Raw genomic sequence first — 13,466 nt, 5'->3', positions numbered from 1 at the left:
TCATAACTTCGCCAACCTTTTGCTTTATCAGCAAAAAAAAAAAAAAAAAGAAAAAGAAAAATCGCTTTGTTCCTTTCCTCATCCTACACCAGCACTAGCAGACTAGTCTAGTTAGTATTTCATTGAGATAGAGAAATTTTGCTCCCCACCCAAAAAATTCCAAAATCAAAGCCCTCGAAATTTATCATCAAGATTGGATTTTTTCTCCTTTCTTTCACAAATCGGGAGGTTTGAGATTAGAAAATGGAGATCTAGTCTACTTCGGTTCAAACTGTCCTCAAAGATCAGCTCAATTTTTGGAGGAAGGGATCATTTGTCTCCACCCCAAGGTTTGCTTTGGATATGCTATCTACTACTACTTACTTGTATCTATTTCTTCCCTCATTTGTTTGGATTCTTTCTTGTCTTTTTTTTTTTTTTTGGGTTCTCTTGAATTTTTGGGCACTTGGATTCATGTCTGCTCTCGCTATGCTAGCCCCTTAGGAAAGCCGCAATTTTCACCCAGGAGATAACAAAAATAGCAGTAATACTATGACTCTGTTCTTTTTCTCTATTATCCACCCATCTTTTCGCTTTCCTAGATTGAAATTTTAGTCATTGAAATGCTACTATATTGTTTAACTGCCTGCTTGTTTGTTGGAATACTATTACTCTTTCCCTGCCAAGGTTGTTTTTTGGACTTTCTGAATCCGGGGGTTCTCTCTCTGTCTCTCTTTTATTTGTATATGTTGCCATCTGAATCTGGGGATCATCGGTTTATAACTGGTAGTAGCCTACCGAACGAGTACATCCCGTTACCTCCGTGTATGCCTATTTGTACAAATTATGTTGAACTGAATTTTAGGACGATCACGCATCTGAAAACCAGTGGTGACATTTTTTAAGCGGGAAACACTCACTATTCCATTTGCTTCAACATATCGTAGTCCTCTCTGGTTTATCACATTCTTCTTTTTTCTTCACTTCCTTATCCCTTTTTATGGGAAGGACATGGTGAATTCCTAATCTGAACACCATCTTTGTTTGCCTAATTATTCTTTGCATTTTGCCCCCATGCAAGTGCCATTCGGCTGTGGATATCCATTCTCTTAGTAATTTGATATGATTGTAACAGACATACAGAGCCATGTGGCATAGTATTGTGCCTTAATCGTATCTATCGGTTCATTTGGCTGGAAACAGATAAAACCTGGATTAGTTCTTTCTCCGCAACATGGGTTGTTTCACAGTTCTGAAGAGCAAAAAGAAAAAGATGGAGCAGATCAATTACTCCATCAAATCCATCCATTCTCAGGAACATTCACCTACGACTTTGCCTGAACCGCAAAAGCATACGAGGTCATTGCAATCTGCACCTCCAAGTTTCAGAACTAGAGTAAAACCTGTCCAATCCAATACCAAGCAAACCAACAGTAGGATGCGAGCTTTATCTGCCCCTTCAAGCCTTGTTGTGGCTGAAGATACCCTGATATCAAATGAATGTGAAGAAGTAGATGAATCCAAGAGTCGCGTTGGATCTAAGAAAGAATACCAGCCAGCAAGTCCTCAACCTCTTCCTCTTCCGTCACCTCAGATTGCTGTAGCTTTGAAAACTATGGCAAGCTTTAAAGGGGGAAATGCCAGTGGTCCTCTAAATGCCTCTGGACCCTTGCCTTTGCCCCCAACTCCACCTCCAACAATGTCCCCTTCAGGACCCCTAAGAAATTTTTCGTACAAAGAATTAGCTGTTGCTTGCCATAATTTCTCTCCTGAGTTATGCATGTCAGAAGGGCTTTCTTCAGTGATCTACAGAGCCTCTTTTGGGGAAGAGGCTACTGCCTCCAAAAAGCTTGAAGCCACAATCACCCGCCTTCACCCCTCTAATCAGGTAGTACATGGTTGTTCATCTCTTCTTTGTTTTTTCCTTTTCCATGGTCATAGCTGATTTTTACTTTACATTATGCTTCTGGTTCAAAATCAGTTCTTTGGTTCCCCACTTAAGTTTGTTGACATGCTTTTATTGGAGGGCTCCTCCACAGTCGTAAGTCCAGTGAATACCTAACCAAGTGATCGTCAAGTGTATGCATGTACACTTGATATGTGACATTTAGTTTGGCAAAACAGCTCTTTTAGCTTTTTTTTTTGGTTGGGGGGGGGAGGTTGTTGGAGGGGGGGATATTATGAATTTCAATACACCTTCACTGTCAGCTTTTGCATAACTTCAATATCAAAATTGGTTTTCCAGGGCTTAAAGGAATTTGTCAATGAGGTGAATACTCTTACCTCTTTGCAACACCCCTATCTTTGTAAGCTGCTTGGTTATCATGCGCGTGAAGGATCAGAACACAGGATGTTGGTTTATGAAAGACTTTTCCATGGAAGCTTGGACCGGCTTTTACATGGGAGATCAGATGGTCCTCCGATTGACTGGAATGCCAGGATGAAAGTTGCTTTATGTGCTGCACAAGGTCTCACATTCTTGCATGAAGAAGGGCCTTTCCAGGTACCGAAAATTTATGTCAGAAGAAGACATAGGAACCAGGAAATTTGGCACTAAAAGGAACTTTTTTCTTAAGCTTCTGGTGTTAATATAAGTATATAACTTCAGTTTTAAGTGTCATACTATATCCTTCTATCGGTCTTAGAAGTATCCTAATTTAAGTTTAAATATTGGATTAATCTACTATACACTAACAGTGTATACACTTTCATTATTGGATGCATGACACGTAATCTGAATTTGAATTTGAAATTCAAATTTTGCATGTGTGTCGTGCATCCAAACATGATAGTGTATATAAGATTAACTCTTAAATATTTATCCCTGTCATGATATGCAGTAATTAATTCTGTTTACTTCATGCCTTCCTTTAATTGGCAGGCTATGTTCCATGAATTTTCAACTGCCAATGTACAGATTGACAAGGATTTTAGTGCAAAGTTGTCAGGATATGGGTGCATTAGCCACATCCCTGAGACAGACATCTCAAGTAGTAATTCAGTAAGCAATGCTATTCTTCATGCTAATGGTTTCTTTTTGTCATTTCTTCCCTGTTCATCTTCTCCCTGTCCACTTTTTACTTTTTTCTTTTTTTTTTTTTAAATAAATATTGGACTTCCCAATTTTTGTTTTGTTCGAATGGTTAAATTGGACGAGTTTGATTTAAGTCATCTTATTAAAGATAGACAAGCTGTATTGAATATTCAAGTTCTAGTTGTTCCCATATTGGTTTGGGTATAGTTTTTTGAAACTAGTAGTAAGGAAAATAAATTGCTACTGAAGATAGAAAAATCAAATCAAAATTCAGGGAAAACTCCCAAAGTTTGGTGGGCATGACATGGTGAGTTACTAAAGAATACTTTAACTTTATGATATTGACCTCAAAAGGTGAATGTTTTGTTAAATTGATTTATGCTTTTGCAAGGTTATATTATCCAGAATTCTAACTCAGCGGTGAACATATTTGATTCATTTTTGGTTTCATTTGTTTGGAACTCCTTGCTTGTGGTCTTTACCAATTCTAGACTGTTAATTTTGGCCTCATTATCCATCCACTCAGGCACTGGCAAATCTTTCACTGGAGACACTAGAGAGGGGGCTGCTGACTCCTAAGAGCAACGTTTGGAGTTTTGGGATTTTGCTGCTTGAATTGCTTACAGGAAGAAAAAACCTCGACAGTCGTCGTCCAAAGGAGGAAAGAAACTTAGTAAAATGGAGTAGGCCTTTCCTAGCTGATGATTGCAGACTCTCACTGATCATGGACCCTCATCTCAAAGGTCGGTTCCCATCCAAAGCTGTAAGGACTGTGGCTGATATTGCTCAAAAATGTCTTCAGAAGGATCCATCTGTGAGGCCCACCATGAGGATTGTTGTGGAGCATCTCAAGACTATTCAAGATATGAAACATACTTCTAGGTTTCCATTGCAAGAGCCTGGGGCAGTTAGTGGAAAACACATATCTAGATCACCTAGCCTTAATGGAATCGTTATGCCGGTGCCCAGGTCAACTTCTTATCCATCTCCCCCAGCAACCAGGCCATCAATTTCGCTGACTACGCCAATTGTGTTGCCTTCATCTCTTCTTCCGCGAACTTGTTCCTCCGCTCTCTCCTTGGATGAAGTTGATCAGCAGGAACGCCAGAAGTCATCATCCTCAACTGTTCCAAGGTCCAGCGTGGAAGGATTTTGAATGTTAATAGAGAGCATTTTTTTTTTTCATTTTTTAGGTATATGAGTAGTAGTTTACAAGATATATAGAAGATAAAAGATGTGTCTGCTCTTCTTCCCGTTCCTCCAGAACATGAGGTGGGGGGATGATTTTTTGTAGATAAAAAAATGTGTTGTTATAATGGCATTCTCTTCCTTTGCGGTATTTGTTGTGACCAAGATGCAAATGACTTATCCCACATTGCTTCATTCCATTTCCTTTGCGGTGACTCAAGACTGCCCCATCAGCTTAGTTGAAAATTTGCAGGTGGATGTTACAGGAAAATGATACCTAGTGAAAATATAATACAAACTACAGGGTTCAAGATTTCTACTTCCAGGACTTTTTCCAGCCCATACTCTGTATGTGCACCCAAGCATGGAGATACACGTATACTGTAAAACGACGAGCTTGATTCAATGTTTGTGTTTCACATTATAAGAGCTACAGCAATATAACCAATCAGAATTTGGTGGTAACTAGGAAAACTGAAACAACGGCAGTCCACACTGACAGAACAATGAAATAAATTTCATTGTTCAATTGTACGACTGTAGATGTCATCAGCTCAGCGTTCTCACTTTTGGCTCGATGAATTATTTATTTTTCAATAAATAAAAGCACAAATTGTTCAAAGTTTTATATCCTGCATCCAGCACTCTTCATGATTTCTTTCATGAGTTGATGCGAATCTAAAATGCACATCTATGATATACAGAAACAAGCACCATAATTAAAGCATCTTCAGCTAAAATGCTCAAACACAAAACAAACTATGCTACCATCAACTAGTTGCTAGGTACAAACTTTGAGGATATCTTTTTCTCATTTGTTTCTTTCTTCTTTTTTGATTTTTTTCTGTTTCAGAACCTTTCAGAAGCCAGACAGCTTAGGCGATGGGTCAAAAGGTACAAATATGAAAAATATCATGAAGGATCATTTCCAGCTTGATCTGTTTCTGAAAGTTCCTCTTTTACTTCTTGCTCCTCTATCTCGTGAGAAAGACACTGGTCCTCATCAAATTGTACCTCACTCTCTCTAGTAACTTGTGGGAGGAGCACATTAGACCCTGAACTCACTCGTTGATCAGAAACCAAGCTTGTAAGACCATTCTGCTTTAGATAGGTTTGCAAAGGTAGACTGGCTTCTTGGAGAAGACTCACCATGCTGACACGGGATGAACTCTGCTGCAAATTTTCACGGTCTGGATGACAATTCAAGTCTAATTGCTCTTTTCCAATTTCCTCAAGTTTTTCTGACTGCTTGTTGCTTTGGCTTAGAAATTCAGATTCGCTCCCTAGTCTCTTGTGATTCTCCAGAGAATCATGTGGTATAACCAGTTGTTGGTAGCTCTCAACTTCTGCTTCTTCCTTGGAAACCCAATCAAACTTGTTCCTTTGTGCGATTTCTGCTTCTCGTTCTGATTGACGCTTCTTTTTGCGCATCATTAGGGTCTTAAAGCGTCGCTTTACAGTCATGCAGACATTGCATGTACATGTGGGCTTGTGTTTACCCTTGCCACTAGGAGGCTGAATGCAGACAATGCAAGAGCAGCCAGGACGATGCCTGGGGTGCTTTGTAGTTGTTGCAATTGATGCAGCAGACGTCCCACTTGTATCACCACGAACAGCCTTAGAATTTCCCAAACCATCTGGATCAGAGGATTCATGCTCATGGGCTGACTTAAGGCCTGACGCAATTTTCTGCTTTTTGTGTTCTATAAAATAGGAGATGAGCACAATAAGTCTCTCAACAATCCTATACATAATACATTTAAGTAGACTACATCTCAGAGAGAGAATTCACCCTTGCTCATTTTCAGAAGACTCTCAAGCTCATGGGGACTCAGGTCCTCTGGTCCAGAACATGATGGCCTGTTAAATTGAAGAGAAGATTAATGTTTACTCAAAAAAAAGCTTTTGAGAACCTCCCCTTCCCACTCATAAGGCTTGAAGTCCCCCTTCAAGAGAGAGAGAAAGGAATTGTATTCGAAAAACAAAAACCTGCTTAGAGCCCAGGTGTGTTCCTGACATGTCCACTTAGGAGGGAGAAGAACATTAACTGGCAGCCTTCTCCATTTTAAGCAACTATCACATTGAGCCCATTGCTCCTGCTCCCTAGATTGATACAATAACCCAGAGGATCAGCATTCCTATCTAATAAAGCCATGGATGCAACTTCTATTGAATATGACATCGAGAGAACTAATTGGTAGTGCAAGCTCGCAGGCACACCTGCATATTTTTTTTATGAAAAAGATAATGAAGAAGTGACTCCTTTATCATTTCTGCATGGCAAAGCATGATAGCAGATGCAATTAACACCATGGTCCAGCACTAAACTTATCTCTGGTTTATTGTGTCTGAAAAAATTGCCAGTAAAGCATAAGATCAACACCAGCTACCACTCCTTTTTGCCTATTTTTACTACTAAGATAATTTACAAGCGATGTTATACTTCTATCAGATGGTTGCACGAGCAAGAGCTGAAGAAGAAAAACGGATGCACATGTATATGGTTGCTTGTCTGTGCCTTAAATATGCACCATTTGCGTTCGTCCACATATTTATGCACATGCACGCAAGTCTACATCTATTTTTGTGTATATATAGAAAGACACACACAAGAAGAGAAAATGATCTGGTGTATACAATCTTAACAAGCTACAGTTGTAATATCGTCTTTCCAAATTGCCCTATCTCAAAAGTATGCGTGTATCTGTGTGTACGTGTCCATGCATATATGAGTGTACATGTGTGTATACATCTATAAATCTGTTGATATACAGAGAGAGACACACACACACAAGAAGATCATGATCTTAATGCGTATAATCCTAACAAGCTACCGATATAATATCAATTTTGTCTTTCCAAACTTTTTTAAAACGATATTATATATGTGTATATATATGCAAGTCTATTTGTGTAAAAAAGCACACAAGAAAAATAATTTTCTTACCCTGTATAAAACTTAAAAAATCCTACTCTAAAAGTGAGATATGACTTATAAGACAGAGACAAACTAAATGATGGCCCATCTCCTTGATTTAGGGATTTCCACGTTTGTATCTATCGCTTAGACATCATGTGATTTTCAGTCGTTTTTGGTAGGTGAACTCAAAACTTAATAAGCTAACGGTGTGATATCAAATATTGTTTCTAAATTGCCCTATTTCTTCACTAAAGAAGTTAAAATTCAAGTACAAAAAAATTTTCATACCCTGATTGGCGCATGGTGAAAATGCTCTTCTTCCCAAAAACTGGTGGTTGCTGTCACGCAAGAAACAGGAAAAAAAAAAAAGATCACCAACCGGTCATTTTTAAGACCAGAACTAAGAGCAGAACACAGTAGGCATTCTCAAAGAGTTCTTACATCATATTCTTCAAATTCATGATCCTCAATTGCAACAGTGCTTGGCTTAACACACGGTGGAGGGCAGAGCATGTCCTGTAACTCTTCCCATGAAAGTTTCAGCTCAAAAGCATCTTGGCTATCAATGAGCAATCTCTTGCTTTTTGACCCAATATTCCGACTTCTTTTGCGCTCTGGAACTAACATGGATGATGGAAATATGCCATCCAGAGTCTTTTCACCATTCATCTCAGCTATGTGCCAGCCAAACTCCACAGCACTGAAATGTTTTGACAATGCACTCAGAGGAAAAACCCCGCTTCCTTTAACCGAGTCAAGAAGGGCAGACTGACTGTTAGCTGAATGTAGATTATCAGCACCAGGCAAAAAGAATGGTTCACTTGAAAAAGAGCCCTTCGGGATGCTAGACAGATGTTTATTATCCTGTGAAGGGAAATCCGAACATGTCTGTTACCTAACCAATTGAAGCTTGTTATATATATGTCTATATATATATATATAATATGTATGTATGTATGTATGTATCTGCATGGAATTGGCTTATCTATTCAAAGAACTTACTACCTGCATAAGTGAAGCCTTCCTGAAACCCATTAAAAGTTTTCCTTCAGGATCCATGCGACTGAAGGTCACTGAAAGGAAGATGATCCAAAGAGATGAGAAGAATGGAGCACAAAAACTTGCTTAAAGTTGATCTTTTTCTCAGAATAACACTCTAAAATTCATATTAAGAATAGAGATTCTGTAAAAACATCTTGCAAACTTTCTGATCTGATACAGATGTACCAAATAACTATATCAAAAATTAAATTGTTCTAACAAGCAAATAACTGGAATAAGCTCAAATTTTCATTCACTTAGAAAGTCATAGAAGTTTTTTTAAAACATTAAATCAAGCTCAGCAATCATATGCTTGTGGGTGACTAGAAATGATAGCATGCATCCTATGCTATGAGAAATAACTGGAATCTCAGTGCATTATCTGCAGGACTTAAAAATGATACAGAGGTCCTGTAACTCTAAAATTTCTGCAAGAGGCTTGTTTAACACCTACAGAGGAAAAGGTGCAGTTAAAATACCAGTATCTCCAGCTTGTAATTGCATTGACTGTATGCAAGGGGTTACACCTTCTAAGACATACATTCTGCTGTTATTATTTGGCCAAAATCTGAATTGAAACACCCATTCTTTGCCTTGAACATCCTGAATCCTCAAAGGAAGGCCTTCTGGTTGAGAGATTGGTGGAAAATATGCCTAAAAGTGAAATTCTTTTTACCCATGAGACAGATAAAACACATATAACCATGATGCCAGAGGCAAATAGAAAAGTAGACAACATTAGAAACTAAACTAAATTCTGATGTTCATCAGTGTGCAAAACAGGTACAAGATTCAGAATAAGGACAGCAACGGCATTCGTACTTCAGCACATGCTTTTGGAAGAACCAATCGACCAATTCGACCAGCATCGCTGGCGCTCAAAACCTTTTCAAACAAAGGAACGACAGTGGAATTCGAGCTGACATATACCCTGTCAAGGAAATATTGCCCTAGGACAGGGTGAAGATTATTCTTAGCAGTCAACATAGAATTTACTTGTCACCATCTCTTAATGGAATCTAAGCTACAACCAAGAAAAAGGAATAATCTAATCATGGATACTCTCCAGATATTTGCCGCAGCTCCTGGTCTGTTATCCTGGGCCAATAACGAGGAAGCAACTGGTTCTTAATTCTTCCTTCAACAGGTGGTCTTGCCACCCTTAACTGGGTAAGTGAGCTAACATTTGCCTCCAAGCCTGCAGCCATAATAGATTTTACAGGTTTGGGCAAGAGATGGCGAGATCTAGACCCCTGCAAAAAGGAAGAACTCTTCTTGTTTAGTGGCCTTTCTTCAGCAACCACTGCAGGTAAAAAAATTTTATCTCCTGATGTTGCTGGAGGTGATATAGTTAAATTTGTTTGAACTGATGAACCGTGAGTATCTTTAATCGGCATATATTCCTTATATTCATTTAATTGGGCATTTTGAGCTGCTTCAACTGATGTCTGATTTAAAACTGACAAAAAGGGGCTTCCAAATTCTCCTGATGTAAGAAAATTTTCTTTCATTTTCCTCTGCCCAAGAGACTCAATCCTATCATCTGTCTGAGACAGAAACAACTGTGATTGGTCACTACTGCCTGCATCATCACCGAACTGAACAAGCTTCATCTTGTCAGTAATACCAACATTTGACTGACTGCCCACAGTAGTGAATTGCTTTCCCCCGCCATCATCTGCTGAGAATACTCTGCAATCTTTATTTTTTTCACCAGTCAAAGTCTGCATTAACATTCAGAGTCAACTTATCACTTCAATTCTGAAGAAAGCATCACAGACTCCAACTTAAAGGATAATAATGAATGAAAAGAAGGAAAGTAGCTGACTAAGCTCAAAATCCCTTGACAAATTCAATAATGTAACCGATAGAAAAAGTTGTGCCATTAGAAATTGACTGTTTTAGAAGTAATGCTTCTGAAATAATCGAATCTTGCCCATAACCATAACTAAGAGTCATGCGATGGGTTTTCAGCGTAAAACACCCAAATTTCTTCCTGGCCCTAAAGTCATTTTATTAGATCCTCTAAGCCCTTGAATCAAGACTAGAGATTTTAGAGATGGAGACAGACACCAACTATTATTCCAATTTCATGGAATTCGCCTTGAAAAGCTTGACCGTCTGAATTAGAGATTCTCAACAAAGTTGGGTGCTCCCCCTACCCTTGATTATCCTGAATCTCTGCAATGGTTGGCATCTTGCTATACTCGATGATCCCATCCACCAGGATGTATTTCCAATTCAAGTACAAGAATTATAACGTAGAAAAGTGGGGAAGGAAACACAGGTGTGCAGAAATCAAAATATAGAAAAAACAGGGGGGAAATGCAGGTATGGAAAACCCAAAATCCTAAAGCCCCTATTTGGTGTAACATCTGAGTTCAACTATGAATGTGCATCGGTTGATCTTACAGAGCAAATTCCATGACTTTCCGAGCAGCTAATACAATTTACACCACCACTGTCAAGTAGCTCGAGCCAAGAGCTAGACGCAACGCATCCACAATGAAGACGCTGCCATTGTTGAAACCAGTTACTTTTTGTGGCATAGTTTTACAGAGAAAACATTGTTCTAGGGGAGGCAGAGTTAATCAACCAATTACTTTTTGCAGCATAATGTTACAACATGCAGGCTAAAAAGAATATATTCAACCAGCTCACCTTACCACACGTTGTGCATTCCCTCCAACCAGAGTCGTTTGAGTGGAACTTGTCGCAGAAGACTAATTGTTCATAAGCAATGCTGCAGTCAATCCAGATGCTTATGTCATGTCTTTTCTAGTGTATACTTATCAGCCCAAAATGTAGGAAAGTCAAAGAAAACTAAAATGTGTAAACTAAAACATCATCCTAAGATAAAGATACCCATTGTGTCAAATGCCAAAGGCATTTGAATTCTATATAAGAGGTAGAAAAAACTTTTGACTGGTCAAAATGCAAGATATGGTTGACTAAAAAACTGAAACTTGAGTCTGGTCTGGTCTGGGCACATGGATTACAAGTTTTGTAAACTAATATCTTCTTTTCTCAGGCACCCAAAACTCCTTTTGGGCAAAGTTAGTTGGGTTATCAAAGCAACAAAAATAAAGGACACATAGACAAACCGCACAGACTCAGGTCCAAGGTTGAACCCGGTAGTAGTGTTGGTGTAATAGACTCAGAAAGTGAATCATCAAAATTTGGGGACAGCCACAAATTAATTTTTAAAATTTTTTTCAGCAGGGGAAGGGTGAGATTGAAGAAGCTGGGAAGGGGAAGGGGAGATTTGAACCCAGGACTTCTAAACCCATAGTCCTCAACCTCACCCAGAAATTATTCTTCTGCCAAAAGGATGGTAGCCTTATAGAACAAACCACTGAAATCTACAAGGTCGAAATTCAACCAATCACAAAGGAAGAGCCGGTTATTCAAAGTGCCCAAAATCAACTGCAGAAAAACCAACTATCCACAGTAGATGAGATTAGTATTCATTGTATACAACTGTACATAAGGGGGTTCTGGACTGTCTTTTAGTAAAGGAAACACAATTTGCACATCTTTACTCATGCCTAAAATACGACTGCAGTTTGGCTGGCACAAGAGAGAATTGTAGAAGAGTGTTTAGAACAAAAGTTGTAAGGAAAAGGATTACCTACCCGCAATGGTGACAGAGAGTGGCGAAGCCACCGGATCGTAAAGGCCAACCCCTTTTGAGATCAATTGAAGACGAGGATGAGGACGAAGTGCACTGCTGGTTCATGCATACCTTGGAATCCATTGCTCCACGAGTCTTCCTTCACACCACCTCCTCAATACTACTACTACTACTACTACTACTACTGGGGGTAATACATATAAGATTGTCCCAAAACAACACAAACGATTGAAACCATCTAATAGCAGTAGCAGCAGTAGTTGAGCAGTGGAAACAACCGTATATGTTCTGTTGGTAGGCAAGGTAGTATGTATGAGTAATATCCCTATCCCCTCAAACCCAATGAATCATAACAAAGCCAAAATCTTGAATTTAATTACTGCCAGTACTAAGTAGTAATGAAAACGGAAAAATAAAAATAAAAATAAAAATAAAAGGGAGATACGTCAAACAAAAGATATGCAGACTCCTCAAACAGCGGCCCCTTGGGGATTCTTGGCTCAGTAAGTCAGTAGTCTAGTAGTAGCGTCTGCTCCAAAGACTTTTCTAAGGCGCGGAGCAGCAGAGGAGCTGAGCAGAGCAGGGGGGGGCTGCTGATTTACGAGAGGTAGGGAACTCCACACACTACCCACTACCCTTTGGGTTTAGCAGGGAATTGGATGAGAGAAGGTATTTATTTATTTATTTTAGTCTAAAATATGTCAACTGTAACAATTTCTTGAAACAAAACTAGTGCAATGATCTCGCATGGCACTAAAGCAAAAGCAGAGAGAGAGAGAGAGAGGAGTAGTAGTTGCTTCAAGAATCCGCCAGTGGACGGGGGAAGGATACAGGTCGCCCACCTTTCTTTTTCAGCAGTGTTCGGTATTTTCTTTCTTTTTCTTAATCATGACATCTTCCATTTCATTCCTTCCCGAGAGCCTTAGCTTGCAAACCACTTTTACGTACTGCCACTGGGCTACTATCGTCTGTATCTAACTCCATATGTATCTTCCTGGGCTTCTTTGGTCGGATGGCCAGGACCCAGGAGCGGGGAGGAGAGGATGCATTTTTATTACAAGGAGAAAAATCTAGATCGCTACTAATGCTTTGCCCGCAAAAATTGGTGAACCTTCAAAATTTTATTAAGAAGATAATAATATCTTTTTTACCATAAATTATTACCGGCAGTTAATATGTTTGGTGGTTTTTATTGTGGTAAATTAGGATGATGAAGAGTCCTTAGAATGACATTTACCTTTCTTGGGGTTCAACTAAACTACCAATCAGCCCCCGCGTGAATGGTCCAACAGGGTTGCAAACAAGTCGAGCCGAGTCGAGTTTTGAACTAATCGAGCCGAGTCTCGACTAAATTTTACCAAACTCGAGCTCGACGAGCCGGCAATTTTCAAGCTCGAGCTCGACTCGAATCAAGTCGAGCCGAGCTCGAACTCGAACTCGAGCTCGAAAAAAATAAAAAATAATTATTTTATTTTTAAAAAAATAAATAAAATAATATTTTTTTCTTAATAAAGAATAAAATATTAAGGATATATACGTAATTTTACTATGAAAATAAAAAATAAAAAATAAAAAAATATAATATACGTAATTTTATTATTAAATAAAAAAAATATATATATACTCAAGCTCGCGACGAGCTTAATATTCTGAGCTCGAGTTCGAGCTCG

At 38.9% G+C, this 13,466-nt stretch overlaps 2 protein-coding genes across 14 annotated transcripts; one reads left to right on the top strand and one right to left on the bottom strand.

Moving 5' to 3' along the window:
• Window positions 1–36: 36 nt before the first annotated feature.
• Window positions 37–4,352, top strand: LOC113697144 (probable serine/threonine-protein kinase PBL11). 3 transcript variants are annotated; one of them, XM_072054167.1, is made up of 5 exons: window positions 37–329; window positions 1,183–1,867; window positions 2,225–2,482; window positions 2,897–2,980; window positions 3,540–4,352. In XM_072054167.1, the coding sequence occupies exons 2-5, from the start codon at window positions 1,214–1,216 to the stop codon at window positions 4,167–4,169; spliced, it is 1,626 nt and encodes a 541-aa protein (XP_071910268.1). In that variant the 5' UTR covers window positions 37–329; window positions 1,183–1,213; the 3' UTR covers window positions 4,170–4,352. The 3 variants fall into 3 exon arrangements, with proteins under 3 accessions (XP_071910268.1, XP_027072422.1, XP_027072420.1); XM_027216621.2 differs by having other exon boundaries at window positions 38–329; window positions 1,115–1,867; window positions 2,861–2,980; XM_027216619.2 differs by having other exon boundaries at window positions 39–329; window positions 2,861–2,980.
• Window positions 4,353–4,802: 450 nt separating this feature from the next.
• LOC113694731 (B3 domain-containing transcription repressor VAL2) lies at window positions 4,803–12,857 on the bottom strand. 11 transcript variants are annotated; one of them, XM_072054163.1, is made up of 14 exons: window positions 12,242–12,857; window positions 11,798–12,084; window positions 10,824–10,905; window positions 10,575–10,676; window positions 9,794–9,886; window positions 9,225–9,415; window positions 8,985–9,081; window positions 8,642–8,816; window positions 8,127–8,194; window positions 7,563–8,009; window positions 7,410–7,459; window positions 6,191–6,304; window positions 5,994–6,061; window positions 4,803–5,904 (listed from the first exon to the last, which is right to left on the bottom strand). In XM_072054163.1, the coding sequence occupies exons 2-14, from the start codon at window positions 11,917–11,919 to the stop codon at window positions 5,114–5,116; spliced, it is 2,400 nt and encodes a 799-aa protein (XP_071910264.1). In that variant the 5' UTR covers window positions 11,920–12,084; window positions 12,242–12,857; the 3' UTR covers window positions 4,803–5,113. The 11 variants fall into 11 exon arrangements, with proteins under 11 accessions (XP_071910264.1, XP_027069387.2, XP_027069388.2 ...); XM_027213586.2 differs by having other exon boundaries at window positions 9,225–9,886; XM_027213587.2 differs by having other exon boundaries at window positions 9,225–9,886; window positions 12,639–12,857.
• Window positions 12,858–13,466: the final 609 nt, after the last annotated feature.

This window comes from Coffea arabica, chromosome 6e (genome assembly GCF_036785885.1).
Source record: "Coffea arabica cultivar ET-39 chromosome 6e, Coffea Arabica ET-39 HiFi, whole genome shotgun sequence".
NCBI classification, from domain to species: Eukaryota; Viridiplantae; Streptophyta; class Magnoliopsida; order Gentianales; family Rubiaceae; genus Coffea; species Coffea arabica.
The sequence above is the reverse complement of the archived record's forward strand: the minus strand, read 5'-3'. Positions and strand labels throughout refer to the sequence as shown.